The following is a 24,608-nucleotide window of genomic DNA, read 5'->3' as shown; positions in this document are numbered from 1 at the left end:
CACAAACAAGAATTCCCTTTTAATTTATTTATTTACAAAATTAGCCTTCCCCTTTCATGAAAAGTTGTGGCTTTTATGAAAAGTTACGACTTTTTTGAAAAATTGTAACTTGTATGAAAAGTAGTGACTTTTATGAAGAGTTGCAATTTTTATGAAACATTGTGACCTTTTTGAAGAGTTGTAACTTTTCCAATGAGTTGTGATCCTTTCGACAAGGCACAATAAGAATTTGTTCGCACTAGCATTTGTTGTCTATCAATAGAGGGATTTCCTGTCACTATTATTTGTAGGGTTTTTTTCCCTTGCAATTTCTTTTTGCAAGGGAAATTGCAAAAAGAAATCTTTGGTTCTTTAGTAAACAAATCTTTTATTTCTGCCACTATTATTTGTAAGTTTTTTTTGCAATAAAACAGTCAAATACATATATATTTATTAAACTTCTTATGAAGTGTGTTCCATTTCTCAAAGCTTTCTTCCTCCTATTTTATGAAGCTTAATCTTTTACCTTAAGTCACAGTGATTCATGTATCCCTTGCAATTTCTTTTTGCTATTTTTGTAACTTTTTTTTTTTTAACTGTGTTAAAAATTTCAGTGAGGATGATTGAAAATTTATCTTCTCTTTTGTCCCTTTTTACAGGTTTCTTCATATACTTTTTGGGAAAATTGCTTGTGGATTGTGTTATATTTGATAGCATACAACGATAAATATGTGATTACTAATATGGAACCAATGATGATGTTTGTTAAAGAACCAAACAAATTGCCCTCTTGCTTGCCACATTTAGTATGTTATTTTGATTGTTTTTTCTTAGGTACAAACATTTTTTATGGATTGAGGTATACATATTATCGTCTCTATTGAAGAAAATTACTGAATTTTTTCTAGCAGATAATGAAGAAAAAATCATATACAAAGGCTCGAAAAAAAGCTCATAAAAAAAACTTGGTTTATTATCAGTTCCTTCCAAGACTATCCAAGTAAAAGTTTTTTCCCTATTTCTTCACTTCTCAATCCTGGCAATAGTATTGACTATTCTGAGACAATGAGAAAAACCATTTATAATACTCACAATTTTTTGGTCATTTTTAACATATACATAATACAACATACTACAATAAAAAAGAAATTGATGGAGGTTCATAAAAAAGGAGTCGAACGTCCTCCATTTAAATTTAGTTAATTATGTTCTTGTATGGACGTGATATTCCACTTTACTTGGGAGTGTTTTTGTTCGAGGCTTTTTGGTCTCTTCTTTAATGTCTGATGTTGTTCTTTATAACTTTTTGGAATTTAGAAAATTTCATTACTTCTAACCAACTATTTCCATGGAGATTTTCTTAGACTTCTTTCTTATACTAAAAATCTCTCTATGACTCATAATTTTTGTTTAACAAAAATGAAGATTAAAAAAAATATTGCACTTTAAGATTTAAGAAGAATGATTTACCTTAAGATAAAGTGTTCTTGACAATGTAGTGTATGTATGGAAAATACGAATATTACCGAATGACCATATGTAAGCATAGTAAAATAGTTCAATCCCGTGCGAAGCACGGGTAGTTTACCTAGTTAAGTAATAAACCAATGCAGCTGTTCAAATACGCCCAATTCTAAATGTATTAAGTAATAAGTATCAAATTATCATTTCTATTCATAGCGCATATTATCCATACGTTATATCTTACACTGACGCAAGCAGGTGACGAACAATACAAATGGTGAGAGATGACAAAATTGTGGGGAAGAATCTCAACAAGATCTTAGCAGGAGATGTCTTTACCAAAAAGTCCACTTATTCCTTTAGCAGGATCCTCCTGTTTGACAAGCGACTCACCAACTAGCACCTACGGATATGCAACAACATTATCATCATATATAAATTATGATATGGACAAGGGTATAAATCAAACTACACTATTGATCAGAATGCATGTATCATGGTAGATGGTGATAAGATAATTGTCAAATGAAGACCAGAGATCTAGGCAAAACCATACTTAGAAAATAGCCACTAGCAATTATCGTCCTCTAGCATCTGTTTTGGAATGATTATACGTAGTCATTGTGAATTTCAAAATTAGAAAAGAAGCTTACCGCTTTGACACCAGCGTCTTGTACATAACCAATATCAGCTGGAGTAAATAGTCCAGACTCCCCAACAACCTGAAGAATTAAAGTGGCAGTGAAGTCACAACTTATTGAGAGAGCAAAACTACTAAAACAAAAGCTTCCATGATGTATAGAAGTCCATACAATAATGCCCTTCTCCCGAATTCTTTCCCCACGCTCTCCTTCCAGAAGTTTCTTGGTATTGCTAATGTCCACCTTGAAAGTTCCTGGTAACACAAGTTGATTTAGTTGACAAATCTTAAACAATTGAAGTTCAGTTGATTAAGCATGTTGCTCATAACTTCATTATTCTGTTTGTACATTTTCCCCTAACCCTATATGTAGCCAGAAATCATGACTTTCTATGGAAGTGAACAGGGATTTAGAATCTCTGTCTTAATGAAGGAATCTTGATTAATTTATCCAATGCTTTGGAGTTCATTTTGTTTAATTTCCTTATATGCTAGGTTATCATCTTACATCCCCCTCTCCCTTGCACCACCCAAACCCAAGTGGGCACGTACACCTTTGTTGTTCAATTTGTCTCCTTATAGCAGTTGGCAACATGTAGTCTATCAAGAAATGAGTAGATTGGCGGTGTAGAATTAATCATGCAAATTACCAAGGTCTCTATTATTGATGCCAATCAGCTCAACCCCGTCAATTCCGAGGACACGGTCCATTTCCATCTCATCATGCACCTAGAAACAAGAAGTTAAAAGTTAAAATGGCTATGGAAGGAAAAGAAACAGAACAGTTAAACAGTCAAAGAAACTTGTTTCTCTTGGAAAAGTGAGAATCCTTGCAATGACAAAAATATCATCAATAAGGGAATTATTAGTTTATAATGGGAATACAATAGAAATCCATATCAATATATGCGGATTGGAAAGAATCTTAGCTAGGACCATCATACAAAAGTTATAGCTGATAGCATTTTGCTCAATTTTATTTCTTAACCGAACACATTTAGCAAACACATGTTCGACCATGACTCAACCCCGGTAATTACCGACTCATCACTTGGGCTTGCCGTAGGTAGGATATTGGCATTACTCCACAATCCCCTCCCCCTAGGCAAACACCTACCCACACAACATGATCCAGGGAGTCAAACCCATGACATTGACTCTGACACCACTAGTTTAGTTAGAATCAAGTGTTCACCATCATGCCAAAAGTCATAGCTGATAATACGGGTGCACCTTTATTACTTAACTAATCCTATCAAGCAAGCACCATATTCGACCATGACTCTAAGCAGGGTCATACATGGTCCATCACCCAGGCCTAGACATAGGTAGGATGTTGAAATAACCCAACAATCTTTCATAAAGAGAACTACTTACACCAATATACTTCATTGTCTATGAAACATATTAACTACCTTGAACAAACGGACATTGACATTTTCACTTTTGCCAATGAAAATAAAGACGGTTTTTCTATTATATGATATAGATTTTGAAAAAATTAATTCCCTTTCAGTTCTTGCAATGGTCAAAAAGTAGGGTGGAGAAAGTAACAATTTACCTCAACTAGTGCTGTCAATCCAAGTAATTTGCAGATCTTAATCATATACTGGATATCAAGATTTGGTAGGACAGCAGCAATTAACAGAATTGCATCAGCACCTTTGACCCGAGCATAGTAGATTTGCCAAGCCTCTATAACAAATTCTTTACATAACAAAGGGCACTGCAAAAGTTGGAGCTCAATGAAAAACTGTAAAGGACTCAATTATGATATATTATAGGTGGTACACAACAAACTTTGGGGGAATCTGTATACCTCTACTCCAGCATTCCTTATGGCCTCTAGATTTTCAAAGCTTCCCTAATTGACAAAAATAAAGAGAATCATGATAGCAATTTTGGAAAATCATTTGACAATCTGCATCTAAGCACTTTCACAATACACAAAGAATCAGTATAGTTTATGCACTATTTCTCACAGTTGATGTCACTTCCTAACAACTCCATTATACATCCCAATTCATGGGTGACTAATAAGAATGTACAGGCAGATTTAGTCATGCACTTAAATGGATGGCTTATCCTTTCCTTATCAAAAAGGTAATCTGTAACATAAACATATCCTGGTTACAGTTTTTCAACTCTTCAATTACAATTTAAGGCCCTACTAGGAAAAGGATACAAATCATTATTACTATTATTGTTTGATTGGTGGAAAAGGATACAAATCTTTCAGCATTTCTGATTAGATTCCCTTTGCTCAAAAGGAAAAATAATGCTTGCAACTTTGTCAAACACTATAATTACAACTTAAGATTCCTGCTAGAAAAGCATAGGGGGAAACTAACATCAATATTTTCATCTTAAGAATGACCATGAAAATTGCATCTACATTATGAAATTTAGTTACTGATAGTAACCGTCTCTGATAGTGGTACCTAGATAGTCATGTTGCTATCCCTAAAGCCGTTAATTACTTTTTTTTTTTAAACTAAAAGTCTGCTTCTGAATTTTCATGTAATGGGGTACTTAGTGTTTGTGAAATCCCCCACCCCCCCTCCCCCAGGAGCTCCCACCTTTTTTGCTCCCTTGGTGACTCGAACTCACAACCTTAGACTTGAAAGTAAAAACTCCCTCTTGTCCCCTAAAGCCATTAATTACTTAAAGAACTACAATCCTTATCAGCAATTTGAAGAATCCAAACTTTTACCTGAAAATATTTCTGATCTGTCAAAACACTAAGGCATGCTGCTCCACCTCTTTCATAAGCTTTGGCGATCTCAACCTGTGATGCAAAAACATTGAAAGGTTAGTCCCCCCATTTCAATAATTTCAACAAGGGTAAGTTGCAACTGAAACATTTGAACTCTCTTTAACGGGTTTGATTTAATGGATGTTTTTTTTTGGTACATTAGAAAGTGCATGATTAAGTCTAATAATTATTGTGGTATTAAATAACTCAGTGCAAAGGCAAACAACACAATGATGTTAAAATGGTAACAGATCTGATTATAACTTCTTTTTAACTTTCATTTCTTTTTCTAGATTTTCATACATAAAAAGAAATACCAATTAAATGTAGCTCTAGAATACATGCCTCACAACGTCACCTTCTTTTCATTTGCTTGGATGCTTGTAGGCAGACAAGAAGCATCAAAATTTTCCCTATATAGGACTATTACTTTTATTTGACAAGAATATTGAAGATTGTCTTTCCTCTTCATTTAGTTTATAATCTTATCTCATTTCAAGTGCCTTCAAGAACTTAAACACATTTTTTAGGAACTATATATAGTTCTGTTGAATACAATTATAAAACATAAGATTCCTAACATAATTCAATAGAAATAAAACCAGTCAAAAACTACTTCAGAGGAAAAGAAGAAACGATAACAAATCTGGACATGTCTCAACATAGTTTACTTAAAATCAGACCTGTACCTGACAGATATTCCACAGCTCAATGTAGAAGGAACTAGAAACTAAGTAATGTCAAACTAAAACAGTACAAGATCTTAAGCATTCAGTTGACATGGAAGGGAAATGCCACACGTACTGGATTAAAATCTTCACGCAGAACACCTCTACTTGGAGAAGCCTTCTTCACTTCAGCAATAAGAGCAGGCAATCCAGTTCTTGAATATGATTCTTTCAGAGCTCCTAGAAAATCCCTAGTAGGTGGAACACCGCTAAGCTGTTTTTTCAGTAGAAGAAGCGGTTTCTTCTCTTTCATCTGGCAAACAAAAATCGCCTTTTAGTTCGTCCCGAATGTATTGAAACAGGAACATGATAGCATAACCTCAGGCAGCATTTGAGACTCTAGTCCAAGAGATACCTGTGAGACTTCCTTGTCCTTGTACCAGATAATTTCTTCTAGTATGTTAATAGGAGTATTGCCTTCATTCTGCATACGAAATTCAAAAGGGCCAACATAGTGCAAAGGAGGTCCTGTTGTCGGCCTCCTTCTAATTTTTATACCCTGACTTGCAGCAATTTCATCTTGGAATCTTTCCACTTCCCACTCCTTGATTTTGAGAGCATCTCCTTCAGGAACGGTGGATTCAGAAACCACCGCTGAACCATCCTTCAAGTCAAATCAATTATGATTTATCTTAGTGAAATGATCTCTATAAGAAAGGCTTTTCTCATCTATCTTGCGATGCTATCAAAAAATGCAAATAAAAGAGGCGTGTCTGAACCCAAGAGCTTGAGGTAAATCTACACTATATACATCATTCCGTAACGGAAATAGGACATCTTTTTTACAAATTTAAGAAGCCCAAAATTCGATATGCAAACCATATGAACATCAACTACTGAAATGAAATAATACCCACCAGTTGGATTTTCTTACAGAGCATGGAAGACAAATTACGAAAACCTTAAAATATGGTTATCCTTTAACAGATTAAAAACACAACTAACACAGCAAAAATCATTCCTTAATCAAGTATCCACCTTTTTGCAGCAAAAAGGAAGTAAACAATCTCGCGGCTTCTTAGAATGAATAAGCAGCGAGAAATAATTAAATTAATCACGCAACATATAGCAAATAAGAAAACCATCATTTCAAATGCTGGAAAAAAATGACACAGATCATTCAATCTTCAAGTCGCAACCAAAACCTAATAAAGAAAAATTAAATCAACAATTTCGGCTACCTCTTGAGCTCGAACCGGTGTAAATTGGGGTAAAATTCGAGCTCGGTGGGTCGTGAAAATAGTCGTTGGAACTGACAAGGAGAATGCCGGTTTCCTAGGTCTGGGATTGGCAAGGAGTTGAAATGAGAACCGGGGTCTTACCGTCGCCGCTGCAGTTGCCGCCGTTGCCGTGGCGGCGGCGGCGGTTCTCAATGGCATTACAGAATCCATTATTCAATTAGAGAAAAAAAAATGGGGAAGTAAATGGATGTTCTTAAGGGGCAATGTTGAACCACCGAAGAACTATAGAATATCTTGCAAAATTAGATTTAGATCTTTTGGGGATTTAGCCGTAGCCGCCAACCCCCCGCGACGCATACGTCCAACGGTCTCACTCAAGCTTTTTTATTACTCTCTCCGTCCTATTTTACGTGACATCATTTCCCTTCGTCCTATTTTATGTAGCATCATTTAATCCGAATGATGTTTAAAAATAAAAGGAAGACTTCGAAACTTATAGTATAAAATAATAGATATTTATGTGGTTGAAAATTATTTCATTAGTGGTAAAAAGGAAAAAAGATGTCACATAAAATGAGATGAATGATGTATTATTTTATTGACAGCTAATGAAAAAGTACATGATGGGAATGAAGTTTATCACGATAAAGTGAAAGTTCAAGCAGTAAACTAATTAAAATTTTAGAATTTCTTAATAATTTGAGGAAAAAATGATCCTACAATTACTTATGGTATGTTGTTAAAAGAAATTTTGACATTGTGTACCATCTAAGACACCCAACTGGGTGTATTCTTTGTCTTCTTTTCTTTTCTTTTGTGCTTGGGCTATGGTAGTTGAATCATAACCTCTCTTTTTTTTCTCAATGTTTAGACTAAAGTAGTTGAATCATGATCCAGACAAGTTTGTTTATAAAATTTGGCACAAAATTTTCACGATCTTGTAACTCGTAATCATATTATATTTCTATATTTATTTCAACTATATAGCTAGTGTAAGACTAGAATTTCAAAATTTTATAGCAACAATTTGATTGTTCAATTGCATTTAAGCCTTATTATAATTCTCAAATTTGATTGAAACATAGTGGTTCAAGTAGAGCCAATAAAATGTCAAGTTCAATACTTCTCCTTAGTAAAAAAAAAATGTATATGTTGACTAAATGATATAATCATTTCAATTTCACCATCTCAAACAAGCGTCAACTCATTTAAATATTTCTAAAAAAAAAGTGTATTTGGAGCCGTTGGAGATATCCTACAAGTACAAGGAAAAAAATACTTGCACATACACCGTGGAGTAACATATTTCATTCATAAATCATAAAACCACGATCAATAATGAGAAGTCAATCTAATCAATTAGCATGAAAAATCATTCATAACAAAAACGATAATGTGTGGAACATTAGCAAGAATTCATAAGTTAGTACAAGATAATTAATTCAAGTTGAAGCAAGCTGAATGAACTTAATCCACTCAGAAATGCTAGGAATTCCCTCATTAACAACACTAAGCAAATAAAATCCACTGGGTGCAACATTTGCTGATGGAGGAGCTTCAACAGTAGCATTCCACCAACCTTTTGCATCACTTATTATCCGTGTGCTCCTGAGTTTCAACAGCCTTTGATTCATCGAAAGGGAATGTGTCGTAAATGGCGGAGCATAGGCACTAAAAGACAGATATTTACTAGGCTTACTCTCTAGCAAAAAACGAACCAAAAATTCGTTACCATATGCAACTCCTTCCGTGCCATTGATGTCAATCGACACGTTATGAGGCCTTTGATGATTGTATTCCTTGCCCATATAGTCCGGGATGAATGACTGTAGCCGGAGTTCAGTAGGGTGACTTGCATTTCTGAAAGTGTATTGGTTATTTGGATTGCTTCCTGCTACTAGTACGCTTCCATCAGGTACAAGAATTGCTGATGAATGAAACATTCTTGCGATTTTAGTGGATTTCAGAACAGTGAACCTTCTGCCAAGAGTTTTCTTGGGGTTGTATAGGTAAGGTTCAAGAGCAGGGCCGGCAGCATTCCTCCATCCACCACAACCCCTCTTCGCGCCATTTATGATTAGCACGTGCCCAGTTGGGAGAAGCACCATATCGTTCATCAGGCGTGGCCCTGGCATGTTTTCCATCTTCCATTTATGGTTATTTCCAGTGATCACCATTCTCCCGCAACTGTTTAGACCTGTCAAGAATGTGCCCTGTCGAGCAGCTGCATTCGCCCCTGAAGCTGCCCCTCCACATATCATGACCTCCACTTTACGGAAGCCATCTTTTTGATCCAGTGGAAGAATAACAGATGATCCTGTGCTTGGATAACTCCTTGACCCTATTCCGGGGATTCTTGGGAATTTCTTTACAACCCTGTTTTGCTTGTAGTTAAAAAGAATGGATTCCCTGTTTGCAAAAATGAACAATTTGCCATCAACAGAAAGGTGAACAATAGGATAAAGATTGTTTCCATCTTCATTTCCATCGTTAGTTTGCTGCAAGAAACTAAGATGAAAAACATTTCCATTGGTTGACATTTTCGGTATAAACTCATATGTGAAGGACCCTCGTCCTCCAACAACGATGATCCTGTCATCTGGGAGAATTTGACTAGAAGCATACCAACGTTTTGCAGATAAGTGTTTCTTGCCCAGGCTCCAATCACAACTATCACCACTTTTACAAGGCCCAAAGTAGTGAATCCTTGTTGAAGCGTCTCCAAAGCCACCTGATTCAATGATCCTTCCATCACTCAAGATGGAACCAGAAGACGAGAAAGTGTCAGACATGATGTTCAAGCGCCTGATAGTGTTGTTGGAAATGCAATACTCAACAGAATGAACATAGCAAGTTGGGTCTGACAAATCGCCACGAGTGCCCTTGCATCTTGTTCCATTTAACCGATGACGTAGCTGGTATCCTGATCGACCAGACCCGCTCCGATCAAGCAGTATCACAGTGTTCCAATGGGTTAAAACCATCTGCACACCCACCACTCCAGTGTTGTTCAGCAGTAGCTTCCATGTCCCTTTTCTTTCTACAGAATGGTGCAACACAGCTTTTGCTCTGCATGAAATAAGACAGTGCAGTAAAAGAGCTGCACTGATGATGATGCAGTTGATTCTTGTCTGCCAGAGCTTCTCCATGAGAGAAGAAAAAGAAGTGCAGGAGAAATTTTCATCGAATACCTTCTGGTTTGAAAGGATATATAGGGACTTATACAGTAAGTCATGCAAATGAGCAATCAATTTTTCAATTAATCTTGGTCATTCTTTGGTCTAACTAATAAATGGTTAGGTAGTTCTTGCCACATGAACCTTTTGTGTGACTAAGAGAGGGAGCACCAAACATTCTTTTTACACACTAAAAGACTCATCCATTCAGCCAGAAAGGTTGCAACTCAATTAAAAATTGTGACCACAGAAACTTGATGAATGTTGAATATCACAGAGAAAATGCCAAACAAAATAATATTTGTTGAAGCATCTTAAGGTATCAAACTAATTTTTATTTAGAAGCATTTAGATAGAGTATAAATCTGCTCGGACATTGTTCCATTTCTTCTCCATTTTTGTGAAACTATAAGGGTCTATCGATGAACACAAGCTGGAAAGCAGAAATTTACTTGCACAATGAACACCAGATTCAATGAACAATGAGTTGCCTTGAAAAAAATCTATGTACAGAGCAAAATACTGAAATGTAGCACCTCTAAATTAAAAAGATATTTGATACGGCTGACATTGATATCCATCAGAAAATACTAATTTATGAAACCCCTCCCCAGTAATATAAGAATCAGAGGCTTTCTTAAAAAGCAGCAAATTATTCTTCCGCCAAGAGAAGTCACTCAGTAAAGTCTTATCCTAGTTTGAATACTGTCTCGACAGATGGGGCACAACTGCAGATCTTGACCACATTCACAACATGTCTGCAAATAAACGAGATCCAGTCAATATATGTAGTTTTGGTACCTCTACCTAAGAAGGAAATTGAAAACCTGTACAACTATACCTGATGTCCACAACCAAATGCCATGTCCTTTGGATTGGTTATGCAGATGGGGCAAAGCTGACAAAGCATGAAATGTGAAACTAATTAGTTAAAATAAAGATTCTGAAGGTACCATCAAGATATGGAACCAAATATCAGAAAAGGAAAAAGTAAATGGAGATGAATAAGTAAGAACAGAATCGAAATCATGCGACAAAATCGGTTCAGAATGAGCCCTTTATGGTTTATGAGCAGTTATCGCGAGTTGAAATAAATACAAAAAGAAACAAGTACCTAACCAGCTAACCTTAATCATACAGAAAAATTAATGCTTACCTGATTATCTGCAGAACTTGCTGGATGACTTGACCCAACAGCAGAATTGTGTCCACTTCCAAAAGCTGAATTGTGTCCACTAGAAGAAGGTGCACTTGGATGGTAACTACTGTTTTGTGAAGGTTTTGATGTGCCGAAAGAAGCTGCACCATATTGAGGAGGATGGAGAGGAATCCTATCAATTTCATTCCCTCTACGAGCACTGCTCAAAAAGTACAAACCAGTTGAGAAAACAAAATGAGCACCGACTGAAGAGTGAAGTAGAAAATAAACTGAAGATAAATCTCAGTATCTACTAGTAACAGATTAACGATGAGAGTTAAGTTTGTACCCCAGAATGTTCAGCTCCAGAGTTGCTTTGTACTGAGATGGTATCTCCATCAATGCTGACAAGGCAAACTCTGCTTCTTTCCTGGAAAGATCCATATTTTTTGACATGATATCTGTAAAATTAACAAACTAAAGAAAAAACAAGTAACATTTGGAAATCAAATCTTAAGGCAATAAGAGATAACAAATCAATACCATCAAGAACAGGAAAAGAAACAGCAGTAGTTACTTGCCTGGAAATTGTCAAAGGCTCGAGCAGGGATGTTGTCATCAAATTCCCTCATCATGTCCCATGGCCCATCTCCAACACCAACTAAAACAATTGACAAGGGGTATTGACTGCAAACAAAGATTAAGAGATTTCAAGAATTATTTGGAAATAACACCAGCAAAGAATATTTTTTTTGTACAGCGAAAAAGTTACCTAGCTTTAACAATTGCTTCAACTGTTCTCTTCTCTTGAGGGCTTAATTGGCCATTCACAGTATCTACACTTCTTGTAACCTGTAATAGTATCTCATTTTAGATAATGAGTATCTAAGCACTAGGAATTATCTAAAAAAGAACATCAAATGCATCAGGTGACAAAATAGAATATTCAATATTGTTATTATAGCAACAACATATCTACCTGTCCATCTGCTATTATCAATAAAACATGGTACTGACCACCACTCTGCTCAACAATAGTGATTGCCATTTCAATAACAGGAGCAAATGATGTTGGGCCTGTAAAGATAATAAGTGTCATGAACAGAAGAAATGCAGGACCATACCCACTGCAGACCATCAGAAATAGGCAAATACGAGAGAGAAGACTCAAGTTGGACCTGCAAGCCGTAATTGGGGAACTAATTCTCTATATCTACCCAGTACTTCCTCGAATCCATTACAAAATTTCTCATCAGGATAGAAGCTGAAGACTTCTTGATCATGTGTTGAGGCTGCAAATACACAATCAAATAAGACCTCTGTGATTAAAACAAATCCAATTAGAAGTTAGGTGTTAAGAGAAGTACCATCTCCAAATCCATAACAAGGAATTAGGTTGTCCTCATCAAATTTTGACAGTGTTCTTCCAATGATCGATATTGCTTGTTCATATGGATTTTGCCCATCCCCAATGTGATGCAAACTTTTCCGGTGGAATGACCTTGCACCTAGTTCAAGAGTGGATTAGGTGGACAGTGTGTTGTAACTCAAATATAGGTATTCTACAACTAATTTAAGTATTACCAGTCCACTCATTGCTCTTGGTAAAATCAATGCCAACAACTAAGTTAGATGACTCCAAACCAGCACGTGCAAGGGCATCAGTAACCTAGAAAAGAAGTAAGTTACATTATTAACAAAAAAGAAAGCTTCTAAAAGATTCTGATAAAGAGATTTTCTTTAAAAAAAACAATTCACACTTCCTAACTCCAGCATTCAATACATCATGACTAAAAGATTTGGTTCAAAAGCATGCTAGTACGCTCAGGTTTAGTGACAAAGTTAGTTTCCCTTTTTTCTTTTGACATAGTTTCATTGATGGCATCAAGCAGATGCAATTAGTACAAAAGGTAATAACAAAATAGAGTATGTAGCTCCAATACATGACAATCTATGCTAAGATCGGGAAGCTTCCAAAAAATTATCAGGGGAATTTACAGGGGATAGATTGTACCAACTAAATAGACACAAGACGTCCGGCCTTGAGGGAGTAATTTCACATTTACTTGCCAATAAACTTAAATGTGGCTCCACATCACATGTTGGATTGACAAACTCTTCACCAACCCTCCCAGAAAATTTGGTGCTTTACCAGCAGCTTATAGTTTACAGCAGACAATTGGCATGCTCAAAAAGATACTTTTAGGTGCAAAATTAAATGAATATACACACAAAATTAGTCAGAACCAGTTGCTTCACCAAATATAGAAAAGTAGGATGCAGGGGAACATTTAGACCTCATTTGTTTGGGAGGTTTGAATCTGTATGGTTCAAAACTTCAGATTTTAGGTCATTAAGTGAATTTTTTTACATTAAGACTTAAGCACTTATTTGATCTAAAATAGGTCAAAATCATTAAGATCTTGAACGAAATCTTAATATCATTAAGAGTATTTATGCATGGATAATTTGCACAACCACTACCACTTCTGTTGCCAGACACTACACCTACCACCTCTTTCATCACAACCATCAACCACCACCATTGTCAACCACTACTATCAATTGCTACATACCACACCTAGCACCTCCATCATTACTAGCTAATAGCACTAACCATTACCACCACCACCACTACAAACCATCTCCACCATCACTACGGAACACAAATGTTTTAATTTTTTTTATCAAATAATTATTTTAGTTTATTTTTTAAAATATAATATTTAATTACTTTTTTATTTGAATATAGTTCAAATCTAGATACAACATCTTAAACATTCATGCTCAGATGTACATTCAAACTCAAACATCTTAATCTTAGTGAAAACAAATGAGGCCTTAAGACTCTTTGTACAATAACCACGAGGTATGAACATATTGACATAGAAAATCACTCTATTCAACGAGTCAAATCTGACATTCCTCAAATCTAAACCCTGAATGAAGAATACGCAAACATGCAAAACATATCACAGATGTTGATTCTGAGAAATTGTGAGGGAATGACTATTCATCTATCAAGAAAAGGCCTATGGAAAGATGTTGTACAGCCAAAATATTGTGTCGGCTTATCTTCTTCTTTTTTCTAATCTTACAAAGCAGGTTCAACAGAATTTAATATGGCAAGTGGCAGAAAAACACAAGTATAGTATTTCAAACAATTGCATATTTCAGCATGAATTTAAGATATTACTGATGCCTTACTCATTCTTGCATTTGCAACTTCCACATGTGACAATATGAATATGTTGATAACATGAAGAATAAATGCTTGCTTTCAGCATGACAGAAATCATGAAGGACAATTATGGTCAATATTCCCTAGTATCATAAACTTGCTGAAGTTTTATCCTTTTACCCACTCGTAGATTGAAAGTGTTTCACTTTACGTCTTTACCTGTTCTAAGCTGCTGTAGTCATCATCTATCTTTGAAAATTTCCTCTCAAGCCTTTTCCTTGATTCAGGAGGTGGACCACCATATGTTTGATAAGAAGGTGGCGGTGGGCAATTGTAGGTTGGTTGAGTATACGGTGATTGTGCATAGCCTGGATACCCTGAATTTGAACTGGAGCCATATGATGCATATCGACCAGTTGTTGACCTCTTTGAACTCTTGCCGCCCATGAAATCTATAGACCAAATCAATTCTAACAACAAACTTTCATTAGATTTTTTTTCAACAAGAAATTAAACATGAAAGATGCCCAACTTACATGTTAAAACAGACACAGTTACACACCAACACACAGGGTGCTTGTACACAAACACACTCCCAACAGGTTGTAGTTCACATAAACCATTGATCAGATTGGTAAAATCTTAGCCAACACTAGTAAGTTAAAAAGATCACCAAATCCTTATATGGGTTCAACCTGGATGATGAGAGGTAACATCTACTAAAATGATCAACAAAAGAATGTGCTGATGTTTGCAAGTGAAGAAGTAGGAAGAGGATCAGCTGAAATCAAATAAAGGAGCAAAGGATTATACTAAGATTAAATAGTGCAAAACTAGACTGTTGAACGCATCAAAGCTCCTCTGCCAAGCCGCCTGACTCATTATTGTGTGATTGCATCAGTTTACGTTTCTAGCTTGGCCAAGCCAGACATGTTCACCAACCAATCAATCTCGTAAATATGACTTTGCAGTTACTATCATAGGACTAGCCATGTGTGAATATAAGTTTAATAAAACATACTACTTATGTGTATATCTTCCAAAAGTTGATCAGTAAGTCCATTTTGACATCAAGTTTCTTTTGGTCAGTCAAATCTTGAACAATCAAATGTGGGTTAATTCTACCGAGTTTCTTCCTATATTACCCACCCCACAACACTCTACCCATCGAAAAAGAAGAAAAAACAGAAGAGAAAATAGAGAACCCAAGAAAAATCGTAATAACGCCAAAAAGGGAAGGAAAGACTGGTTAATTGCAGATTATAAGATCAAACAAAGTTCAACAATACAAGAAAATCAAAATTGCCAAAGCATTCAATATGAATCCAAGATTATCAAAAATTAAGCCAAGAGATACTTAAATTTCAAGTCACAATTATCTGTCAAAGACTTCAATTTGAATCCAACGTAATCAAAAACACCTTTTTGGCCAACACCCAGAAAGTCAAAAACAGTGTACAATCAGAACAACTACACAAACCCAATAACAAACTATTCCGAGAGATATTACAATTTGCATATGCTCCTCCCTCACCCTCACAATTAAAGACCCAAATGTACATTAAAACTTGAAATACTCAAATCTAAATACAAATCATATTAAGGAGTCGTCCCAATTTCATCAAGAAATCAAACTCCGAAAAAGAAATGAATTAAAAGAAAGTGTCCAGCACCTGTTCAAGCGCCGCCCAGGTTTTGCTGCATTACTTGAGATTCTCTCAGTTTCTGTGTGTGCGATTCAGGAGTGGGGTAGTGGAGAGGGGATAGAGCAGAAAATGAAAAAAAGTAGGTTGGGACAATGAAGCTTTTTGCTTGTTTATGCTTTAGGAAGTGGACCAACCGATTGTTTTTCTCTTGTTCTGTAGCGTACGTTTCTTGATTGTTTATTTCTGTGAAGTCTCCTTATTGTGGCCAAATTCCCACACATGATTTTCCTCTATTTATATTTCGTCCAAGTCATTTTTAAACACTATGTATTTTTATTTTTTTTTAACCCTCCTTCCATATGAACTTTCACCTTTGAACTCACAATTAAAAGTGATCGTGTTAACTATCCAAGCAACTATGTCTTGTCAAATTGATTGTGTATTATCTTTACGGTTGAAAAAACTTCATTCTAAAATATGCAATTAAGTAATTAACCAATAATCTATTGAAAAAATAAGTACCTCCTTGAGATAAGGAAAGTGTAAAATCTATGTATATATATTTTATTCTCCTATTTGTGGGGTTATTGACTAATTGTAGTATAGTGTGTTACTCAATTAAACAAAGGAAATAACTCGACAAATATCTCAATTTCATATTGTAAAGTGTAAACATGGCCATTTTGGTATTTATATATTAAAAGAATGGTGTTTAGACATTTTAAGCAACATTTACCACATTATTTGACTTTTTCAATTATCAAACTTTTGTAAATCTCCTCAACACTTTAACTAATTTCACCTAATATCAATCATATTTCACCAACAATAAATATCAACTTCACTTTAATAATTTGACCTTTTCATCTATCAAATTTTCCTAAAATCTCCTTGACGTCTCAACTTGATATCAGCCACATTTTCCATGAACAAAAAATACCATTTCCACCTCAATAATTTGACAATTTCATTTATCAAACTTTCCTGGATCTCTTTGATTTTGAAAAAAAATGATAAGTTATACTACTATTAAAAAAAAACAATAACTAAACGTCATTCCATGACGAAAACAAATTGTAACCATAAGAATTCTTATCCTAATTAGAATAGTTATCTAAATCAATACAATAAGAAGGTCCTAATTTTGAAAGAAGGAAGCTTAATCTTTGGCAAAACTTTTTGAAGGAGGAGCTCGTTTGTTAATCTTTAAGCTAAACCAATCTAGAAAAAGTAAGATTAATGAAGAGTTAATTTATTTCCTTTGGAAGACTTCTTAAACTATGTGCATAATGTCAATTTGATTATAAAATTAAAACAACGTAACATTGGACTAAGAACAATATAATTTGGATTTAAAACATATTTCGTCTTGAAAAGGATAACAAAAAATTACGATACAAAATAAAAAATGTATATAATATTAATCAAAAGAAACATGAATACCTTGGTAGTAGTTTGCTTAATTTTGCTATCTTTTGTAACAGTAGGAAAGCTTAAAAAATTAATAAGTACTCCTTAAAAAGTTTAAGATAAAAATTGTGCAATAATGACCTCTTTTTATAGAAGTGTTGTTTGGCTCCTCGTTTTCTAAATGGTGAATTAGTGCAATAAGTTAATATTGGCCTAATCTTCTTGATTTATATAAAGGTATGATGGGGAATTAGGATATTATAATTAAAGGGAGATATTTTATGTTTTAAATTTCATGCTTTAATTTTATAATAATCAAATAAAAAATATTTCGAGTTATCAAATAAAGTTCAAAGAAAAAAATTACAAGATTTTTAAAATGTTAATCAAAGAAAAAAAATTCTATCGTCATTGTACATATTATTCATAGAAGTATTGTTGAGTGACTCAAATCAACTACGCAAATTATTTGAGTGATTTTTTCTCCTCATTTAATATTAGTGAATAACTTACTACGTGTTCTTATGGAATTGATAATCCATCATCAATTTTAGTGGATAATTATGCATGTATATGAATGCAAAGAGTTAATTTAAAAAATTGTGAAAGTTATAGATACATGAATAAGATATTATACATTTATATCTGTGAAAATTCCTATGTTAACATTAAAATCCCAAAAATCATTTGTCGTTTTGACTTTTCTTTTGCACTCACAAGTCAGAACTAACTTTTTTTTTCCTTGATGTTATTTACAACTAGTGTACATGTTCGCGCTCCGCGCGATTATAAAAAAAACTTAAATATATTTTTAAATAATTAATGTCACTATTTGATAAATGTTTTAATAATATAATATAATAAAAGAGAGAAATAAATTAAAATACGATTTTGATATTACTTATCCAGAAAAATTGCTAAAAAGAAATTTTTATACTGATAAAAGAGTTGAAAATATAAATGTTGATATGAAAAGCTTCAATTAATTGACAATCTAATTATCATAGTTTCATACTAAAGTCAATAATTTTTATAGAAACATTATTGGTTCAATCAACAATATTAAATCTACTCGATCATAAATTACGTGACTTTAATTTTTATAAGTGACACAATAATGCAAATAAATAAATAAAGATACATTTATGGTAAATCATAGTGAGAAAGAAAAATACTTGTATTATATTCTAACATAGTCATGCACGAAATTCAAATGTTAGTGACATATTTTTTCGATGTTAGTACTGACACTCATCTAATGCAATTTGTGTCTCATAAAATTCATTAATATTAATTTTTGTGTATTTAAACTCCCATTTTTGTAGAGACATTGCAAGAAGGGAGAATTAAATTGCAATAGTGCAACATTACGGTTGAAGTTATATTTTTACAATAAAAAATAAAAAAATTAAACGCATAACATAAATTGAGATATAAAATATAAGTCATGATATAATTTAGAGATTTGGTGTGATATTTACCTAATCCAATTGCATAGAGATCATCAAAGAGCGACAAAGAAATAGTTTTTTTAAAGTAATACGTGTATGCAATGTTGAAGATAGAACAATAAAAAGTTTGACAACATAAATATAATTATTTTTATCATTAAAATATTATCATGGTAATTATTATAAATAAATTGAAGTAATAACTCTCCAAAAGATAACTCTTTCTTTGATGTAGAAAAAATAAAAGAAGCTTTTATTTGCTTTCAATAATAATCAATTTAATACACATTAATCATATATTCACATTTATTACGGGAAAAAGAAAAAAAATGACTCTTATTATCCTTATATACACCCCATTTATGAAGTTAAGAATAAAATTAATTTTTATATATGATTTTTTAACATTTTTAACATAAGTTTGTTATTGAAAAAATTAAGTGATGGAATTTAAAGTTTTTCTCAAAAATAAAAGAGAGTTAAGGAAATTATTTTTTTAGTTTTTTTATTTATTTATATGTATATAATTCCTAGATTTACTATACATATAAATTTTATCATTTTTTTTTATAAAAAAAAAAATTAATACCGTTATTTATAGGACAACACTATGAAATATCAAATGATATCATGAACATGATTATTAATATAATTTAAGAGTTATGATCATCAAAAGTCATTAAAGTGAGAAAAATAAAGATACTTAAAATTTTATATTAAACATATGAATCAATGGAGTAGTAATTGATACATTCATTTTTGTACAATAGTAAGAAATAAATAAACAGAAAAATTGTCCAAAAATAAATAAAAATAAGATTCTTGGCCAAAGAGATGTGCTACACCACTTTTTTATATCTAGATAATTCTTATGTTGGTACAAAAAGTAGATTGAGAGTGAACAACTTCACCAAATCATTTTTATCCTAAACAAATGCTTTTGTATATCAATTTTTGACCAAGCATATTGTAATAGTGATCTCTGAAACTCTCAAAAACTTGAGAACTTCTAATATTATTATTATTATTATTAATAATAATAATAATAAATAAAAAAACCAAAAATATGAAGACTATAAAGTTCCATATCAATAAACATATTTTTATAAATTATACAATATTTTAAAATTATGAATTAACTTAACATTCTCGTGTTCCATCATAAATTAAAAGTTGATTTACATGACTACAAAACTATATACACATGCTTTATTGAGTAGCATACATGTATGTCTTGCTTTCTTTTCCACTTCTATTTTCAATAATATCCTGACATGAAAACAAAATAAGTTAACATTACAACAACAACAAAATATAAAAATGAAGTTAACTAATCAAATAAAAACTTTGAAGAATATTTAATTATGAGTTAAAGATAAAGGAAGGTTTTTTTTTTATCAATATAACAGAACCTAATGCTCCAAAAACTACAAAAAGAAGAAAAAAGAAATTCTCTATAGATTACAAAGAGAAGCAAAAAGAAAAAATCAAACAGTTTTGTCCAAAAAAACTTTGTCATTCATATTATCATGAATTCAAAAATAATAATACTGAATGTATAATTGCGAAAGAGAAAAAGTGATAATTATATTAGGCACATCAAATAGTTTTACCTTGTAAAATCGAACTGCATAAAAATATCTAACAACCTTCATTATAGATCTCTCCTGCAAAATTAGATCAAAGAAGACAAAAAATTAACCAACAAAAGAGATAAAAGATAAAGAATGAGGAAAAATGTAAAAAAATAATAATCATCATATATGTCTTAAAATAGGTTTTTATAAGTGTGATTTTAAGATGACATAAATTTGTATATTAAATTATTTGAAGGTTATGAATATGAAAGGTTAGGAGTTATGGACATTATTAATATTTATGTAATTGAAGAGGTATGAAAATAAAATAATTGAAAGAAATAAGAGAAAAATGCCAAAAAAAACCACAAAAAAATAAAATAAGAATTAAGCCCTTAGAGAGCGCCACGTCACCGTTTTCATATCCAGCTTTATTATAATATATAGATTTGCCACCTATACTATGTGATGATCTTATCTCACACATGAATGGTAAATTTTTTTATTTAATTTTATATCATTATCCCATTCACTATGATAAGAAAACAAGCTAAAACATATTACGTACATAACATTTTTATTAAGGAGGTTTAAATATGAAAAAGTAAATACAAGAAGAGAAGGGGTTTAATATTATATAAATAAAAAATAATTTTAAGTATGTATAAATAGTATAATTTTTTGTTGAAGGTGATTCTAATTAACCCCCTCGATCCTATCTAACTTTGCCTCTGATCATGTGTATATATGTACACACACCTATACTAAGCAAAAGCAAAGGAATTTTAATATCTTATTTAATTTGATTATCTTCAATTCAAATTGATCAGATATCATCGTCTCTCAAGTCTCAAACACAACAAAATATAAAATTATCATTTTGACTAATATTTCACACCCATCACACATATTAGATGGAAATAACATTAATACTGAATTTAAGTTTCTAAAAAGTAAAACAAAACGTTGTGTTTTCATGTTATTTACTTTACTTGTGATAAGGCTATTTCTAAGAAGTTTACAGTCGTACTAGTCAACTAAATAGTGAAAACATGATAAAACCCGTTTACTAATAGAAAAAATGTTGATTTGGTCTATTTATACTTTTCCTACTTTCCATATAATTTAAAGGGACAAATTGTATGATCAATCAAATGTCAATCATATAAACACAAAGAAATTAAATTCACCAAAATATTATAGTACGTGATAATGACTTTGAACTTATTGTATAAGAATATGAATTATGTTTCAATACGCCAAAGAATTCCCAATCATACTAGAGTTTAGGGGTCTTTTTTTTTTTTTTTTTTTTGAGCTGGCAATTTATTATCGGAGAATAAATTAACATTTCAAAAGTGTCATTTTCTTAAAGTTTTTTAATTAGTCAATTATTGACTTTTGCTTTCAATTGACATTATTGAACCATATCAGATTATGCACTTGTCACCTTTGATATTCACCACCTTGAAAACATTATGACAAATGCGATTTTGATTTTTGTGATATTTGATTAAATATCGAACTGTCAAATACCAGACTTCAATTTATTAAAATATGCATTAAAGTATTTTTTCTTGTAATATTTATGATTTTAACAAATTATTAATTGCTAAATTAATTAATTACTCATATATCATGTTAAATTTATGTGTCAAGTCTATATTTGAGGGTAAGAAGTATACTAGTGCATTTTGATGATCTACGGAAAAATTATTTGTAAAATCTTCTTTTTTTATTTGTTTAGTATTTGACTCGACATATTTCTTAAGAAGGAATAAATAGAATGATAATTTTATTATATTACCATTTGAATATGATAAGTTCAATTCATTGGGAAATGCATTAGAAAATAACTAAAAATTATTAAATAATATGGATAAATTAAAACTAAGTAATAAATCATCTGTTGATTTTTTTTAACATAAATAAATATAGATATTTATTTTAGTACTAGACAGATAAAAATTAAACGGAGAGGATAAAAAGTAATCCAAGTGACAACTTTTTGGCTAGTGCCGGCAAAATGAGTCCATATTTTGGTAACCCGTCTAATTCGTCCATATTTTAATGGGTTGGGTGAGTGACTTTTTACATGGGTAAAATATGGGTTGATACACATATTCAACCCATATAATGATATAAATATGAGCAAAATATGGATTAGCCAAATGAGTTAAGCTTCTAACTTTTATTCACTCAAAATTCATGATATCACCAAAAAAAAATTGTAACTTCTCTTCCTTTTTATGTTCTTCTATAGAACTAATTATTTTTCTCTATAATTGAAAAGGTGAAGTCTTTGGCCCTCCAAAAATATATATTTTAAAGTATAAATTTTAAGAATCACATAGTTTTAATATGAAATTACAATCTATCCCTATTTAGTTTGTAATTACATTAATCCCTGAAAAAGTAAAACAAACGGATACATAATATGTAGCTCGGATACATTATAAAATAAACCGGATACATAATATGTAGCTCGGATACATTATAAAATAATTTAGAATTAGGAGAGAAATAAGGGATTTTAGAGATTTTTAGAAATAGAAGGGATTATTAGAAATAAGGGAAACATAAGACGTGTATTTCAATAATTTTTCCATTTTAAATGTACATTTCTTTTGTTAATTATAATTATATTTTTATGTTTATTTAATTTTATATTGGATAATAAATAATAGTGTAGAATAAGCAAATGGTTGAACCCATCGGTGGCCCCCTAAAGTTGGCACCAACTTTCACTTAGACACCTTAACTAAGCTTTGTTCATTTTAGACACCTCATGTCATGTCTCATTGTGTCATTTTGGCACTTTTTACTGAATTGACAAAGTGCGTGTGTTGCACTGATTTTAAGCGCGTAGAAAGATTTTTTTTTGTGAAAAATAATATTTTTTTCTCTTCATCTTCTTCCTTCTTTCTCCTTCACCTTTCGCCACCATTATGTACTGATTTTGAGTAAAACAAAAAGAATCATATACTCATTGAAAAAGATTAAAAAAGAATTATAAACTGATTGAAATAACTTACAAAAGCTATTTTTTAAAAAAAAATCAGATCTAAAAAATAACATCTCTACCTCACTGAAAAAGATGGAGATCCACCATTTTTGTTGCAATCTTTCTCTCTCTCTCCCTCTCTTCCGTCAAAATATATTTTATTTAGAATTAGAATTATTAGTTATAAAAGAAAATATGAGACGTCATTGAAAAAAAATTGGATCTAAATCTCTTCAATTTTTCCGGCGAAACTCCAATTTCCGGCGAAATTTTTTAGATATGAGTCATTGAAATGACTTCCTAGAAAATGAAGTCTTTTCTTATTGAAATATTTTTAAAATATAAGTTTAAATGGTTTTTCTTTCTTCTTCTTATAATTAAATTTTTACTTTTTTAATCAAATTAACACATGTCTTCTCTTAATTTGTCATCATGCCATGTCATCCGCGAGTGGATAAGACACATTTTTTAACTTTTGCTGATTGTTAAAGAAGTGTCAAAATGACACAATGGAACATGTCATAAGGTGCTTAAAATGAACAAAGCTCAATTGAAGTGTCTAAGTGAAAGTTGGTGCCAACTTTAGGGGGCCATTGATGGGTTCAACCTAAGCAAATCATGTATTAGTATTGACACTGCTTAAGCCTTAAAGTACATTAAGCACATTTTAGTACTAAAATGTAACTATTCATTTACTTTGAAATTAAAAAAATTTTCCCCTTGTTATTACATTTTTTTTTTTTTAATCCTCCCTAGGAGCTCCCACCCCTTTTACTCCCTTGGTGACTCGAACTCGCAACCGGTTGAAAGTGAGAGGTGCGTACCATCCGAGCAACTCCCTCTCGTCACATAAACTTATTTTATATTGAAAAGTTAGGATTTTTTTTTTTGACTTTTATGATACAATAAAACTAAATGAAGCATTTTCGAACATTTTTCATCTAAAAAAAGATTTTCTTCATGTTGAATTCTTAAGTAGAGTACTATTTACTCATGAAAATATGGGTAAACTAGTATTTTACCCAATCCATTTTTACCTATATCAACTATGGCGGGTTGAATTATTATCCATTTTATATTGACCCATTTTCAATCCGCCCAAACTTGATCCAACCCGTCCATTTGCCACCATTATTTTGGCAAAACAAAAAGGCAAGGGAATCCTCCTCTAAAATAACGTTTCATGACTCATTCGCCTCAATAATGTTTTATTCAGCACTTTATATATTAACAAAGATATTAAATATTTTAAAGTAAATTTAATTATTACCTTATTAT

The 24,608-nt window shown here is 32.2% G+C and overlaps 3 protein-coding genes across 4 annotated transcripts; all 3 read right to left on the bottom strand.

Annotated features, from left to right (window-relative positions):
• Positions 1 to 1,601: 1,601 nt before the first annotated feature.
• On the bottom strand, positions 1,602 to 7,105 carry LOC125859375 (indole-3-glycerol phosphate synthase, chloroplastic-like). The gene is made up of 10 exons (XM_049539112.1): positions 6,748 to 7,105; positions 5,922 to 6,170; positions 5,643 to 5,819; positions 4,797 to 4,871; positions 3,903 to 3,947; positions 3,645 to 3,809; positions 2,734 to 2,812; positions 2,256 to 2,338; positions 2,097 to 2,165; positions 1,602 to 1,846 (listed from the first exon to the last, which is right to left on the bottom strand). Exons 1-10 carry the CDS (start codon positions 6,955 to 6,957, stop codon positions 1,763 to 1,765), a joined length of 1,236 nt encoding a protein of 411 aa, XP_049395069.1. The 5' UTR covers positions 6,958 to 7,105; the 3' UTR covers positions 1,602 to 1,762.
• A 1,045-nt stretch (positions 7,106 to 8,150) lies between these two features.
• Positions 8,151 to 10,059, bottom strand: LOC125860987 (aldehyde oxidase GLOX-like). Its single transcript, XM_049541047.1, has one exon. It carries the CDS (start codon positions 9,894 to 9,896, stop codon positions 8,190 to 8,192), a length of 1,707 nt encoding a protein of 568 aa, XP_049397004.1. The 5' UTR covers positions 9,897 to 10,059; the 3' UTR covers positions 8,151 to 8,189.
• Positions 10,060 to 10,347: 288 nt separating this feature from the next.
• On the bottom strand, positions 10,348 to 16,156 carry LOC125859904 (E3 ubiquitin-protein ligase RGLG2-like). Of its 2 annotated transcripts, none has more exons than XM_049539754.1 (12): positions 15,916 to 16,156; positions 14,462 to 14,694; positions 12,646 to 12,730; positions 12,429 to 12,569; positions 12,240 to 12,353; positions 12,041 to 12,138; positions 11,834 to 11,913; positions 11,643 to 11,748; positions 11,411 to 11,538; positions 11,080 to 11,281; positions 10,765 to 10,821; positions 10,348 to 10,681 (listed from the first exon to the last, which is right to left on the bottom strand). In XM_049539754.1, the coding sequence occupies exons 2-12, from the start codon at positions 14,687 to 14,689 to the stop codon at positions 10,601 to 10,603; spliced, it is 1,320 nt and encodes a 439-aa protein (XP_049395711.1). In that variant the 5' UTR covers positions 14,690 to 14,694; positions 15,916 to 16,156; the 3' UTR covers positions 10,348 to 10,600. The 2 variants fall into 2 exon arrangements, with proteins under 2 accessions (XP_049395711.1, XP_049395713.1); XM_049539756.1 differs by having other exon boundaries at positions 14,462 to 14,712; positions 15,916 to 16,150.
• Positions 16,157 to 24,608: the final 8,452 nt, after the last annotated feature.

Source organism: Solanum stenotomum, chromosome 3 (genome assembly GCF_019186545.1).
Source record: "Solanum stenotomum isolate F172 chromosome 3, ASM1918654v1, whole genome shotgun sequence".
NCBI classification, from domain to species: domain Eukaryota; kingdom Viridiplantae; phylum Streptophyta; class Magnoliopsida; order Solanales; family Solanaceae; genus Solanum; species Solanum stenotomum.
This window is presented reverse-complemented; position numbering and strand designations above follow the sequence as displayed.

Bases quoted from the DNA above. Each gene is read 5' to 3' on its own strand.
- LOC125860987 (XM_049541047.1), bottom strand. From the start codon at position 9,896: ATGGAGAAGCTCTGGCAGACAAGAATCAACTGCATCATCATCAGTGCA.
- LOC125859375 (XM_049539112.1), bottom strand. From the start codon at position 6,957: ATGGATTCTGTAATGCCATTGAGAACCGCCGCCGCCGCCACGGCAACG. The intron at 6,171-6,747 runs GTAGCCGAAATT...TTTGACTTGAAG, and splicing joins CACCGGTTCGAGCTCAAGAG to GATGGTTCAGCGGTGGTTTC. The intron at 2,813-3,644 runs GTAAATTGTTAC...TCTTGTTTCTAG, and splicing joins GATTGACAGCACTAGTTGAG to GTGCATGATGAGATGGAAAT.
- LOC125859904 (XM_049539754.1), bottom strand. From the start codon at position 14,689: ATGGGCGGCAAGAGTTCAAAGAGGTCAACAACTGGTCGATATGCATCA. The intron at 12,139-12,239 runs GTCCAACTTGAG...TTATCTTTACAG, and splicing joins TCCCCAATTACGGCTTGCAG to GCCCAACATCATTTGCTCCT. The intron at 10,682-10,764 runs GTATAGTTGTAC...GTTTATTTGCAG, and splicing joins CATTTGGTTGTGGACATCAG to ACATGTTGTGAATGTGGTCA.